Source organism: Pyxicephalus adspersus, chromosome 7 (assembly GCF_032062135.1).
Source record: "Pyxicephalus adspersus chromosome 7, UCB_Pads_2.0, whole genome shotgun sequence".
In the NCBI taxonomy this organism is placed as follows: domain Eukaryota; kingdom Metazoa; phylum Chordata; class Amphibia; order Anura; family Pyxicephalidae; genus Pyxicephalus; species Pyxicephalus adspersus.
The window spans coordinates 64,137,382-64,151,682 of NC_092864.1; the positions used below are offsets into that span (position 1 = coordinate 64,137,382).

The 14,301-nt window shown below is 36.8% G+C and overlaps 1 protein-coding gene across 1 annotated transcript in view; it reads left to right on the forward strand.

Moving 5' to 3' along the window:
• Positions 1–14,301, forward strand: part of NBEAL1 (neurobeachin like 1) — a 93,682-nt gene that overhangs the window by 40,936 nt on the left and 38,445 nt on the right. Inside the window, 7 exon segments of the mRNA XM_072419140.1 lie at positions 145–251; positions 3,407–3,493; positions 5,981–6,064; positions 7,924–8,022; positions 10,466–11,046; positions 12,160–12,292; positions 14,054–14,182. Coding sequence (XP_072275241.1) covers positions 145–251; positions 3,407–3,493; positions 5,981–6,064; positions 7,924–8,022; positions 10,466–11,046; positions 12,160–12,292; positions 14,054–14,182 — 1,220 coding nt within the window.

The following is a 14,301-nucleotide window of genomic DNA, read 5'->3' on the forward strand; positions in this document are numbered from 1 at the left end:
GTCGCTGTTTTTAGGAAGAGGGAAATAGGCACTTAGATGGTGAGGTTCTAGCGTGGAGATTACATACGGGGGTTGGGGAGAGTGACATTTTTGTTTTAAAGGACATCATTTATGCTTATTAAAATTATTTTTTCCTATTTGCAGAATGTTTGACCGATATGCTAAACTGCACAGACAGGCCAGTACTGCAGACCATTTTCTTGAACAGCAACTGCTTTGAGCACCTCATTAGGCTGTTGCAGAATTGCAGGGTAAGTGTCCTCAGACAGCGCAAGAATTTATATTTTCTCAATGTAAACCGGTGCAAGTGGGTAAACGGTTTGTGACCCACTGCTCATAACTTTAGTAAGATTGTTTTTAAATTAAAAATGCATATGATAATTAAACATTGTTCTAGTTATTTTTTTTTCTAGAAAGAAGTAAATAGTAACTATTTGCCTTTAATAGTGGATAATGACCCCTTTCATTATAAGGTTCTGCAACTTACAAGCCTGTTTCTCCTTCTCCTATGCATATATAGCTAGCAACTTAAGTAAAGTGGAGTTTAAAGAAAGATCTTTGGCTGTTCCACATTACTTAACCATTTGAACTATTGTCTGGAACGTATTGTGCATGATGACAAGAAGACTAATCCTTCATTGATAGCAGCAAGAGAAGGCTGTGTTTATTATTTTCCTTTTTGTGACTTGCAAAATCTCATTACTTACATTGAGACTCTGGCCTCTTTCTTATAATTTTTTGTAATGACACATAATTGATTTGCTTTGATTGTTTAACATGTAGAGCAAGGTAACAGTGACTTTAAAGTCTGGCTCCTGCAGCCGAATATTTCACCTTCCATTTAGACAGTGGGGGAAAGACTGATAACTTGTACTTCTAGCTTTCGCGGAACAAATCACCCGCTCCCTTTCTTCAAATGTGATAGTTCTGGTGCTGGCCAGACATTTGATTTGACTTCCTGAGGGTCTGTTGTACTGGAGCTACACAATGCTTCTCCTTACTCCCCGGAGAAAATATATCAGCAGGAGAGTGAAAGGAAAGTAATTATAAGTTGCCACATGGCTGGCATTACAGTGCACTAGTTGCTTTGCCCTACTTGGTAAAAAAAAACAATTGTTTTAGGCTTTCCATTAAATTTATACAGTACATATTATTATGCTTTTGTTTGGCTAATATTATAAACAGTCCTAATATACACAAAGTATAAATAAAGGTAATTTTAATTTTAAAAAAATCAGTTACTGATTGTCATGTAGTTGGGGATTATTTAATTGGCTGTTAAATATCTACCGTACAGTATTAGAGTATTGGACAATGAATGTGTGCATTACAGCAGATCTCAACAAAAAAAAAAAACTGAAATATATTACATGTAACATATGGGGGACAAAAGGTATGTTATGTGTGTGATCACCAAGTAAAAACATAGGAAATGTAGCCCCAACACCTAAGGACCTTTTTTTTCCTTCAGTTTAGATACATTTTAAAACTAAACTTTAAGCAAATGTTGTAAAATACTGTTTATTCCAAAAATATACGTTTCATGCTACTAGCCCCTATAATATTTTTTTTGCAATTCAACAAAGTCAGGACTTTTTTTGGAATAATGCTTTCATAAAGGAAGAGCACAACAAAAACAATACCAATGAACTGCTGTACATTCACTGTCCAATCACAAGCTTGGCTGGGTCCTAGACCAGTATATATTGCTTGATTGCATCATAGTTTGCAGAGAGGTCCAGGACCTGGTTGGGCTTTCTGACAAGGTAACTGGATAACAAGACTGATGAAGACAGAATCACAAATATTTGTCCAGGTAAGGCAGTTGATGTAAACGTATTTTAGCTTCAAGGCTTTATTGAATTGTTAGGACTCATAGGCAAGACATAATGTCCGTAATGTATTTTGTTGTCTTGCAGGGGGGCTACATGTGTATGATTTCATACTTTCACAAAGATCAAGTATTTCTATGCAGATTTAATAAATAAATAAAATTATTTACCAGTTCAAGAAAAATATTTTTTCAGAAACTGTGAAAGGGGTTATCTAGGAATAAGTTAAGTAAAGGGGTTAAAAGTCTCATATTCTTAAATTATATGTAAATAAATATATATATATATATATATATATATATATATATACACACACACAATTAGACGTTAGATTGGATAAACACATTGACCCTGATTTATGAAAGCTCTCCAAGGCTGGAGAGAATACACTTTCAGAAGTGAACTGGGTGATCCAGCAAACCTGGAATGGATCTGGTCTAGGATTCAAAACATTTGCTAGGAAATAGAAAATGATTTTTAAAAATCCATTCCATGTTTTCTGGATCACCCAGTTCACTTCTGAAAGTGTATTCTCTCCAGCCTTGGAGAGCTTTGATAAATCAGGGCCATTGAATCCAACTCAATCTGGCATTTGTATTCCCAATCAACATATATCAGTTGAGCATTGATCAGAAGTGCCCATGTTTTACTCAATAGAGTAATGCAGCTCTGCATGCTGTTTTATTAAAGAGCTGGGAGTACTCCTATTGGTTGTGGGCTGTTAGCGGCTCTCCGCTGATTTACATTAGCCTGTCCGAGCGTGGGAAAGTTTGTGACACTTGTTCGGGCTGGTTGTTGGCTTCATGGTAGTAATTCTGGATAAGGGATTGATATGGGGGAGATGCATCACTTGACTAGGCTATGAGTATCTATGTCAGTTTTTCCCATTAGTCAGTCTGTCTTCACTTCTGATCTCCAATAGGAGTTAAGATCTTAAACCGTATTTGTTTCTTGTAGAGTTAATTAACAGAAGTATATAAATCTCTGGAATGCAGCCATTCACACTTTCCATTCATACATTAATGTATTAAGAATTCTGTTCACTGTTAAAAGCCAGTGTTGCATGACATTTTGCTGTACAGACCACACACTGTATTGTGGCCATTGATGGCGGTTCCTGATGGGAGACCAGCTGCTGATAAAGCCCCCATTCTGTCTTCTCAGCTGCTGCTTTTTCAGTTGCATTCTATGTCATAAAAAATGCATGTGTTAAACATACCCCATCTGATTTTACCACTGCTATATTTGAGACATAAGATTTTAAAATTGTGACAGCTGCCTTTTACTTGACTTTGTAAGCACCCTGAATGATGACAACTGGGAATCCCTGGAACCAATAAGATACGATCAGTGACAACATTACCTGTCCTAGACTAATGTTTACTGTTGGATGTGTATTTTCCCTGTTATGCTTATGTGCCATATTCTAACCTTTAATGAGGCTGTTTTCTTTATATGCATTATGTGCACTGTGCTATAGGTGTTAATGTGCATGTGAACCTGTCTCTCCCTCCCACTGGCTGCTGCTAACTGATAATCCACCTTTCTGCAATGTTCTTGTCTCCATCCTGCAGCTCTTGTTAAACGCTAACACTAGAGGGGCAGACAAGAGTGAAAAAGACCTTTCCAACAAATTACTGACAGAAATGAATGAAAATCAGGTACACATAGCTGGCAAACACTGCAAAACTAGACTGGACTCCTCAGAATGGCATTGCCAGCACCTTACTTCAATACAGTATACTTAGTTTATTTGTTATTCCTGCTGTTATTAGCACATTTGGGAAATATACACACTAGTAAGTAGTCTGAAATTTTGGAAAAACATTTGAAGAGATGGGTAAGACAGTATAAGCACTGTATCACTTTGTAGTGCAGTATAGCTACATTTTAAGAAAAACTTTTCTCAGTAAGGGCTTTTTCACACTAGTGCATTGTGTTAATTCACAACACTTACATTGGTATGCCAACTTCTAAGGGTAATGGCCTCTCTCACACACTGAAGAAATGCACTGCTATGCAAATGTGTGTTGCCATGTTGTGCACTCACAAAATGCTGAATGTTTCTGTGTGATGAACTGCAATTGCCCAAAGAATGGGCTGCTGACCGCAGTGATTTTCAGCTCAAATGTCATTACGTGCAGGTTTAGTAAAATGCATTGCATTGCCAAAGTGAGAAGAAGCCACAAGTATAGAATTGTATTGCATTTCTGGTATAAACGTTTAAGGAAAGCCCAGTTATTGTTAGCACTACAAAGCAGAAGTACACTTTGCATATTTAAAGGTAAATATGTCCACCACTATTTACACAACTAATTTCATACCACTAAAAGGGTAAAACTTTAACCCATATTGCTACGTATTAAGTATTATTATGTATTATTAAGTAATAAGTATTACTAAAGCAGAAATAAAAAAACAAAATTACATTTATGTATTAAAACCGAATGAATATAGTCTAATATACTCTAATTTACCTATCTGAAATATATTTTTTATTGTCTTAACTGAGAAACAGCTAGGTTCCACCATGTGCTTCCTATGAAACATTTTCAGGGCAGATTAAGTGGGAGAATGGGAATGTCAGGCACTTTGTATGAGGGGAGCAGAGAGAATATCCTCCGCATTTGTTGTGCCATTACCAGGCTGGAGGTGACAGAATGCTAGTTAGAATTACCCCCGTCCAAGTAATATATAGGTACTGCAGGGATCATTATCATTTTGATCAATCTTTGGATTGTAATAAGTCCTAATGTGCAGTATTAGTGAAGACTTTTACAACAAGTGTTCTTTGTATATTTTATATATTTAAAGCTGAAATGAAAATTGGAGCTATTTTCATTGTTAAAGCAAGGTAGCCTACTTTGGATTTAATATATAAAGCAGTAAATCTAACATTCATTGAAACATTCGAGGGGAAGGAATTGGTTACTGCCATTGAAAAACATGGAGCTAAAAGAATTTTCACCAGTGAATGTCAGGTTCACTGCTCTATAAGTAGACCCCTCTGAGTTCAGCTTTGTGTTTTTACATAATCTAAGATGGGTTCAGTGAGAATTGAATTCTGTTCCCTTTTCATTAAAAAAGCGCTCAAAAACAACTATGGCATAGTGGCCTGGTAATTTTCTGAGGTTGAAACAGATTGTCGGGCCTGATAATCATGGGATACTACATCTGCCAGTCCTCTAAACTTCTAATAGCAGAGAAAGCTTTATAAAAGTTAGTTATACTATTTTTACATGCAAGTATGCAGTGGGCTCCTACACTTATTTACAAAGTCACTGGGATTTATCTGGCAGTTGTTTAATCGCCTGTAAAATGCTGTAAATGCAAGCTTGTAAGGAGGATGTGAAAGCTGATTTTGACACAAATTCTTTCAGCATAATCCTTTCTTATTGCCTTACCAATAACTTGAATTGGAGCAATGTGCTGGCAATGCTATTTTATTGTAGACATAGTGATGCAGTGTATTTTTTTTCCATATATAAAGTTTAGTTTTAATCTTTAGCATTTCGGTGGATTGGTATTCTGGGCTTTCTATGAATGTGTGGACATCTGAGTGTGCGTGTTTTGTTACTCTACAGAAACAAATGTCAATTGTACCTATATTACATACCGTACTATAGTTTGTAAGCCTGTAGATTTTAAGCTGTCCACTATACTACCCAAAGAAAGCCCAATCCATACCAGAAACAAATGAATAGGTTTAAAATATTATTTATTAAATTAGTAGTAAAAACCTTATTTCTAAAAATAATTATGGACACAAAATGGCATCCTTGTATTGATTTTGTGTGGTCATAACTATTGGTGTAGCCCCTAAAATACATGCATTTTGTGCACTTAGGTTCCACAAAAAAATAACTAAATTTAGGGTCTTAAAGCAGGCGTGATAAGCTCTTTAACGTGTTTGTTTACGTGGATATCTGAGTGTGTGTTCTGTCTTGCTTTTCTTTTATTGCTTTACAGGCTTTTTAAGAAGTACTGGTGGTGGGATTGTGTTTGTTAGTGATATAAGAAAATTGCGAAATACCAAAGCTTTCAATTGAATCACACTTATTTCTTCTTTTTGATCTCAGTCGAAGGTCTAGACGTCTCACTATATAATGATCTTGTGTCCAGTAATTTGTGTTTTTCTACTGTTTTAGGTGTTTCAGGAACAGTTAGACTGTTTATGTGTTTCAACAATCCGAGCTCTTACAGCCGTGAAACACAAATCTCCTGCTGCAAAGGTAAGGAATGAAGTTATGTATGTTTCACTTCAAGTTCTGTTTTCGTTTTGCCAAATTTATCAGTGTATCTTGTTTTTACAGCTTTAATATATTGCTGTAAGGCAAGTTTGTATTTATAGAACAGTACTCAGCACTTAAAATGAGCAGTGAGGAGCACTTGAAAAAGAATGGAAATAAACTTTAAACTGACAGTGATTTTTCTTTTATGGTATGGAGATCACACCAGGCAATGTGGTAGAAGAGCTGTAATTCCCAGCTGTTCTCTCTCAATGGGTCCTTGGAATATTTAATGATTCAGCTAATAAATTATTTCTTCATTTAAAAATAGACAATGATTTCTATTTCATGGTATTTAGTTTGCAGTGGGTAGTGTGGGTGAATTGCCAAATCAGAAAACTTCTCGATAGGTAAAAAAAGATTGAATTAAATGACTTCATTTACTATTATCCCATAAGTGAAATAATTGGCATATATGTAAAATCTATCATAAACAGTTTAACTGCTCTAATGTAAGGAACTTGCTGCACTACGTAATCACATACATTTAATAATATTATTAATAATAGGGTTTAGGCAGCATTTAGTAGTGTAATCATTTTCTTCAAGGACAGAGTAAATGAAGACCGTTTTTTATGACAAGACAATAATTAGGAAAGGCTACTTTGGGGGATAATCACTGTCAAATGTTTATGTAATTATATATTTTACTTTGCATAGAGCAGTGAGGAATTTTAACACATCAGGTTTTTACTGGCAATTGAAACTCGATTAGGAGTTTACCATCACAACCCTTTTGCAAAAAAAAAAAATAAAATAAAATAAAAAATAACTGGCCTGGACATGCATATTACCTACATGAAGAACCTATTAAGGTTCAAATGAAAAGAAAAAAGAGGGGAGGGTTTAGTCATATTATGTACATATGTAAATAAATATCATGGGGTGCAGGAAAAAGATGTTTAAACAATGTTTTTTTTTTGTTCTGCCTGAATGTGGGTTTTTAGCTTAGGGATATGTCAATATAACAAAAAATAAACTAACTAGGTGATGTACTGAGTTCTATTCATGGAGGATTCCTAATATTCTAACGTGTTTCACAAGAGTGCTTCTTTAGGGAATGTAGGATAGGTGGAAGTCAGACATCTCAAAGGATTGCTCATAAGAGGATAGTTACATAGTCAAGTTGAAAAAAGACATAAGTCCATCAAGTTCAACTACCAGAGAAATAAATGTATCCCAGATCAAAACCCTATAGACATAGTTGATCCAGAGGAAACCTTGATTCAATTTGCTCCAACAAGGGAAGAAAAATTAATTCCTGATTCCATGAGGCAATAGGATATTCCCTTGATCAACAGCTTGTTATCTTTACTTTACAGCTTTAATACCCAGTTATATTCTGTGCTTTTAGAAATCATCCAGCTTTTTCTTAGTAGTAAGTTGCTGAAACTACTTCCTGAGGGAGCCAATGCCACATTTTCACAGACCTTACAGTGAAGAATCCCTTCCTAATCCGGAGCTTAAACTTCTTTTCCTCCAGACGCAAAGAGTGCCCCTTGTCCTTTGTAATGGCCTTAAAGAGAATAGTTGGGAAGGAAGTTATCTATATGGACCATTTAAATATTTGCACAGGGTGATCATATCCCCCTTATACGTCTCTTCTCAAGGGAAAATAGATTCAGTTCAGCTAATCTCTCCTCATAGCTGAGCTCCTCCTTTCTTTTTATTAGTTTAGTTATATTGATGCGTTAAAGGTGGGTTGGATTGGGTTAGGCTTATGCTGTGAGGCACATTACCTATCCAACCTGTGTATGTGTTTTAGTACAAAATGTTGTTGTAATGGTTACCTGTTGTTTTAGGAAGTATTCAAGGAAAGAATTGGTTACACTCATTTGCTTGAAGTGCTGAAATCTCTTGGGCAGCCATCTCGAATGTTACTTCAAGAACTACTTAATATGGTAAGAATTTGGGGAGAATATATATCTTGAGCTATCCCAAGGTCCCTTTGTAAGGCAAGGTGACATCAGGGACAGAAAGCAGCAATTGTCTGGAACTAAGTAGTAAAATATTTTTTTTTCTATTTTTTTTTTTTTTAAATATGACTGCAGTAACAAAAATGGACATAAATACTTTTCTACAAAGTGTCCATTTTAAATATCTGAAGTGGATGAGTGATATCTTTTCCAGGGGTCCCAGATCTTATCAAACTTATTTTTCCAAAATACCAATGTATTTTTAAGGATGTGGGTCATCTTGTTATAACCATAAACCAATCCATTTTGGCATAGAAAGGACCTATTGGTATCGTGGGAGACTTCCAAGATTTAGCCAAGATGATCCGAGCTGCCAGCTACATCAACTTCAAAAGTTTCAGGGAGGACTTAAGGGCCTCCATATCACACTTGCTAAATAAAACCGCTTCTGAGAGACTCTTCACCTCTCTAGAACCTTGGATGTTATAGCAAACTTCTCCAAAAGGTTTGGGCCACTGAGCATGCCCACCACATATGTAACATTGTACTTCTAGTGTCGCAACCCCTGAAACGGGGGAGGATGGGGGGTGACATTTAGAAAGCCTCTCTGGTACTATGTACCACCTTAGCAAGACTTTGTAGTTCGCCTCTACCAGGGCAGAGTTGAGTGATATTTTTGAAAGTGAGTAGGCCATTTCACTCCAGTCCCCCCTGGTGAGGGACATTCTCAAATCTTTCTCCCAGGAATAAATATATTTTAATTTGCATGGAGATGACCTCAGTATACTATATATTATCGAGATTTAGCCCTTTGTGTCAGCTAGTGTTCTGCAGGAGCATTTAAGAGGAGTAAGACGCAAGGGGCGTGGGGCCAGCCGAATTTTAGAACAAAGGACCTAATTTGCCTATAATGAAAGTATTCATTATTCGTAAGCTCCTTTTTACTGGCAAGATATTTAAAACCAAGCATATCACATGTCTGGTATATTATGAATTTGCTCAAATTCTTTGTTGGACCACCAGGTAAATCTAGATAGATCTCTTCCCGGGGTAAATTACGTGTTTTTCCAAAGAGGGAGCAAGAGAAGTATGTATTGAACACAGAGCCAAATTAGACTTAGGCTTGTCCCATAACAGGGAATGGTTCAATGCCGGACACCCCCTACACTTGTCCGAGTTTCTTTGGGATCCACATCAACGATGCCATATACCCCCTCGTCACAGCTGTTCCCTCCGTATCTACCAATTGAAGTTTAATCCCCCAAAGTGTGGAATGTGAAATTTGGGCCGCCATGTAATAAAGAATGAAAAAAGGAACCCCCAGACCCCCTTGGGATTGAGGTGCCAACGTAGTCTGCCTCTCAGTCCTACTTCGTTTGCCTCCACAAATAAAATTCATAACCTTGACCTGAAGAGAAGCTAGAATTGAGGAGGACACACGAATTGGGAGAGTACGGAACAAATATAATACCCGAGGTAAAATGTTCATCTTGACTGCTGCTATACAGCCCAGCCAGGATAGGGGAGCAGTATCCCAATTGTCAGGTCCGCGTAGATTAAAGGAGTATAAAAACAGGGAGTGGTAGGTGGGGGTTAATTGTATCCCCAAATATTGGAGAGATTGAGCCTCCCAGCATAAATCAAAATTCTCTTTAACTAGTGAGATTTGACGTTCAGGGATAATAATGTTCAAATCCTGGGATTTAGATCGATTGACATGAAGGCCTGATAGTGCTGCAAATTTGTCCAAGGTTCTAAAAAGGTTAGGCAGGGTGATATGAGGGGAGGAAATATACATCAAAATATCATCAGAAAATAAAGCACATTTATGTTCCCTCATGCCACACCACACTGCCTTAATATCTGGATTTTCCTGGAAGGGTCCACTTTAATAATGCAAGAAGTGTAAGTACCTGGATATGACTTGGTATCAGCTCACACTTTTGCAGTAGAACTTAAAAACAGGGAGGGAGAATCAGCACTAGCCAATCTGATGTGTTGCAGTGCAATGAACATGCAGAAAATATGTTGGAGCACAGCAAAAGAGTGATGAATCCGTGTACAACCTTTTCTTTCACTCCACAAGCTTGGAGTGGGGAGGAAGCCTGTAAGTAAAACTGCAAAAGGAAATTAAAGGTGCCCTGGAAGATTGGATTTCCTTTCTTGACAGGCATGGCTATGTTGTGTGGAAGAGCTGTGTAAGTCTCAGTACTGTGTGTATAGAAATACAAATCTATAAGAGGATTAAATGGCTTCCTTTTGTGTATTTGACTTGTGTGTTTAGCTGTTTGCCTAGGATTCAGCTTACTCGATTTAGTATATTATCGTCTTTTTCTATGTCCTCTTCAGTCATCCAATGTTAGGTAGATACTGTATGCATTTATTGATTATCCACTGTGCTGATGTATTTGCTTTTCTCCATCTTCAGGCAGTGGAGGGTGAACATACTTCTGTTGGGATTTATGGCATCGGTAATGTCCAGCCCTTGCTCCTTCTTATACAGTGGCTACCAGAAATTGTGTCCCATGATCTACAGAACTTCATCTCAGACTGGTTAAAAAGGATTTGCTGTATAAATAAGCAGAGTCGGACTATGTGTGTCAACGCCAGCATGGTCATTCGGATTATTGAAACACTCACTGTTCACTATTCCTTGCACCGAAAATGTGCAGAAAACTTAATCAGCCTTTTGGGGTCTTTGGGCAGCCAGTCAATGAGCTCGGAGGAACTGTTTCATCTTATTGCTATGCTGAGGACAGATGAACTCAAAACAAGCCACCCATATGTTGTTCCTGTGACTCGAGCGATGCTCACCATAGCCCGTAAACAGGGACTTGATAGTGCCTTGCAGTACTTTAACTTGTCTCATAGCTCATCCGGAATTGCTATACCCCCCATTCAGAAATGGCCTGGCTCTGCTTTCACATTTACCGCATGGTTTTGCCTTGACCAAGACCAGTCCACCCTTGGAATTTCCAGCGGTGGAATGAAAAGAAAGCAGCTATATAGGTAACGTAGCTCAGTCAGTCAAAACTTTGTGTTAATTGCTTAGGAAGGTAATGTTGTAATATCTATCTTTAAACATACATCAGACTTGGGCAGAATAGCTAAATAGGGCTTTGCTTATGAGAGAAGAGTGAATAAATACTCAGACGCAGAGTGCATTTAAGTAACATTTACAACATAACAGAATAGTGGTACATAATAAACATGTATGGAGATACATGTATATTCCAGATCACAGTTTAATTATTAATATGGTTGTCAGTCCACCCAAAAGTTATGTGCAGCTTAAGGGACCCTAGCCTTTCGGGTACGTCAAAAATAAAACCAACTTCTACTGTTTGCCAGCAAGTTTGGGGTGCTTTTGGTTTGCCTTGCCTACTAAAGCTCCTTCTGATGTATTTTCTTATTATAAAATTAATTAAAAAAAAAAGTAGAGTGGGAACCGCTTACAATGGTTAAAGCAGGACGGTAGACCTGGGAATTCAATATAGGGTGTCACCAATATTAAAATATCCACTTTGGGCTGACTAACTCTCTAAAACTAAAAGGCAAATGATTTGTTTGAAGGTACTAATCTCTCATGTTTGGATGTATAAAGAAAAGTGGCCATCAGATTTTAATGGAAAACTGAACTAAATAACTTTACTTTTTTATAGTGAGTTACAGTATTTTTTTTCTTAAGGTGTATGTGTAGTAAAATTGTGATTTTTCTTTTGGATGCACTGAGGAAGGGTTAAAACATCTATTAATGTACTTTTTTTGCCATCTTTAGGATTTTCTTTGTTTCTGTCTCAGTGACATTGGGTACCAGAACAAAAAGAGGAGTCAATTTCCTCATTAACATATTGGGTTTAACTCTCCCTACTCTTTTTTTCATATTAGAAAAAGAGAAAGCTTTGCTTTAAAATATCTTTTGTGACAATATATATTGTATTATGCTATGCTGACTAAAAAACATTTTGGTCATACATAATGAGTCTAAGAATATAATTCCTTTGTTTCTAAGTTTTTTTTTATGACATGTATGGCACTATTTAAATGCATCATTTAACTAGTGACCTTGAGTGATATAAAAAGAGCCAGACTTTTTACCTTACCTGATTTCTTTGCTTGCAGCTTCTTTACTAACAGTGGTATGGGGTTTGAAGCCTTTATCACGTCTTCTGGATTCCTAGTCGTTGCAGTGTGCACCAAAAAGGAATATACAACTGTTAAATTGCCTGATCATTGCTTCTGTGACTCTTTGTGGGTAAGTGTAGCTTACATGTAAAGTAAGGATCAGTTTAATTTCTGTGTAAAATAGCTTAGGGCAGAACTAAACTGCAACAATAAAAAATGCAGGCAGGTTGTTTATTGAATAAGGGAAATGCAATCCAATAAAATGAACTTTTCTGCCTGTTTGCTATTTTATTGATCTATTATGGGTGCTGGCATCCTCATCTGGTAATTTTCTGGGTTCCGATTCTTTGGCAATCTTGATTGACCAGGGACAAATGACAGAACTCTTGTGATGCACGTGGGAGTTAATTAATTCCTGACAGCCAGGTATGCTGGGATTGTTCACCAAGCTAATGCAGCTCGCTGTACATTACACAGAAAATAACAGATAAGATTGTTTTATTGCAGATAGGACATTGCCTGTTCTTTCTGCACTAAACAACTGTCTACTTGCTTTTTTTTTTAGTTTAAAAGCGTAGTTCCTCTTTAAAAGTAGAAAAAGGAGACAAGTTTTGTAAAGTAAACCTAGTGGTTGATAAATAAATAACACATGGAAACATCGTAAAGACAAGTCGAATTAATAAAGTCGTTAACGCAGCATAGTTTTGGTTTGTATGGAATCATTGAATAAATGAACAATCATTTGCAGTCGTCATTCCTCATGGGGGTGTTTGGCAAAAAAAAATATTTAGCAGGAGTACAAAATTTCCTAAAGTTTTGCATCCCAGTTACAAATGGTAACAGATTTGCCAATGTAGAGACATTCCCTAAATTACCATCTCCTAGTCCCTTTATTAAGTCACACAAATAACTGTTTAGCCCGCCAGTACTGAGCAGGTATTAAATTCACATATTAAAGCATACTGCGATGGTGGAGTAACAATGTTCCACTTCACCTGAATGTGTTGCCTATCTCTGTGGCCCTGATTTATTAAAGCTGTCCAAGACTGGATAGGATACACTTTCATCAGTGAAGCTGGGTGATTCAAAAAATCTGGAATGGATCTGGTCCAGGATTGAAAACATTTGCTGAAATACCAAATGACTTTAACATATTCATTCCAGATTTGTTTTATCACCCAGGTTAACTGATGAAAGTATCTCCTCTCCAGCCTTGGAGAGCTTTGGTAAATAAATCCCTCTGTGCCTGCTTGAACTACAATAGTTTGAGAAGATACTGTGGGATTTGTGGCACCAATGTCACTTCTGTAGCCTGTCGGTCAATATCTGGCCCCACATAGCCCTCACACTGGCTTTTTGGATGGACAGCGCTGCCTTTGTTGCTAAAGCCATCTGGGGATGGGCAGTTGTCTGAGGGAGGAAAACTTTGAGATACAAATTTAAAGGGATTGGTTAAGGAAGGAAAAGGAAGTCTTTTGTTTAATTCATGAGTCTTCTGCATCATATATTAACTGGATTTTGAACCTTTTGAAACTCTTAAATAAAAGCTTTTAGATATACTTTAAAGTAAACTGTCCTTGTTGATGCTTACACACAGGTTATTTTACTTTACAGATATTTACATGCTTAACATATAGTATATTAGAGAGCTTTTTTTTTAATTATGAGACTAATTCAAAAGTATTACATACCTCTAATGTTCTTATGTAGGATGTTCAGAGCAGGTTGGGTCTGATTGGAAAATTTGCAGTGGTGCATAAAAAGAAAAGTTTATTTTCCGTAACCGTATAAATCATTCAGGCTCATTTAATAAACAGTGTGAGTAGTGCAAAGTGCAGTATTTTATTATAAATCTGATTTTTTTATTTTTTGTGTGTTTTGTTTTTAACAGCACAGTGTCACTGTTGTCCATGTACCAGCAAAAAGGACTTTGGGATTTTTAGGGCAAAGTAATGTGTACATATATGTTAATGGACTACTGAAAAACTTATCCCTTCTCAAGTTTCCTTCTATGAGTGAAGTAAGTGAAAAGAAATCATTTTACAAATAATAATGCCCATTTGAGCAGCTAGAGGGCAGTGTCATTGCTGGGGTAGTTTGAAACTGGATCTTAGTTGTTCTAGAACTACACAGTTGTGA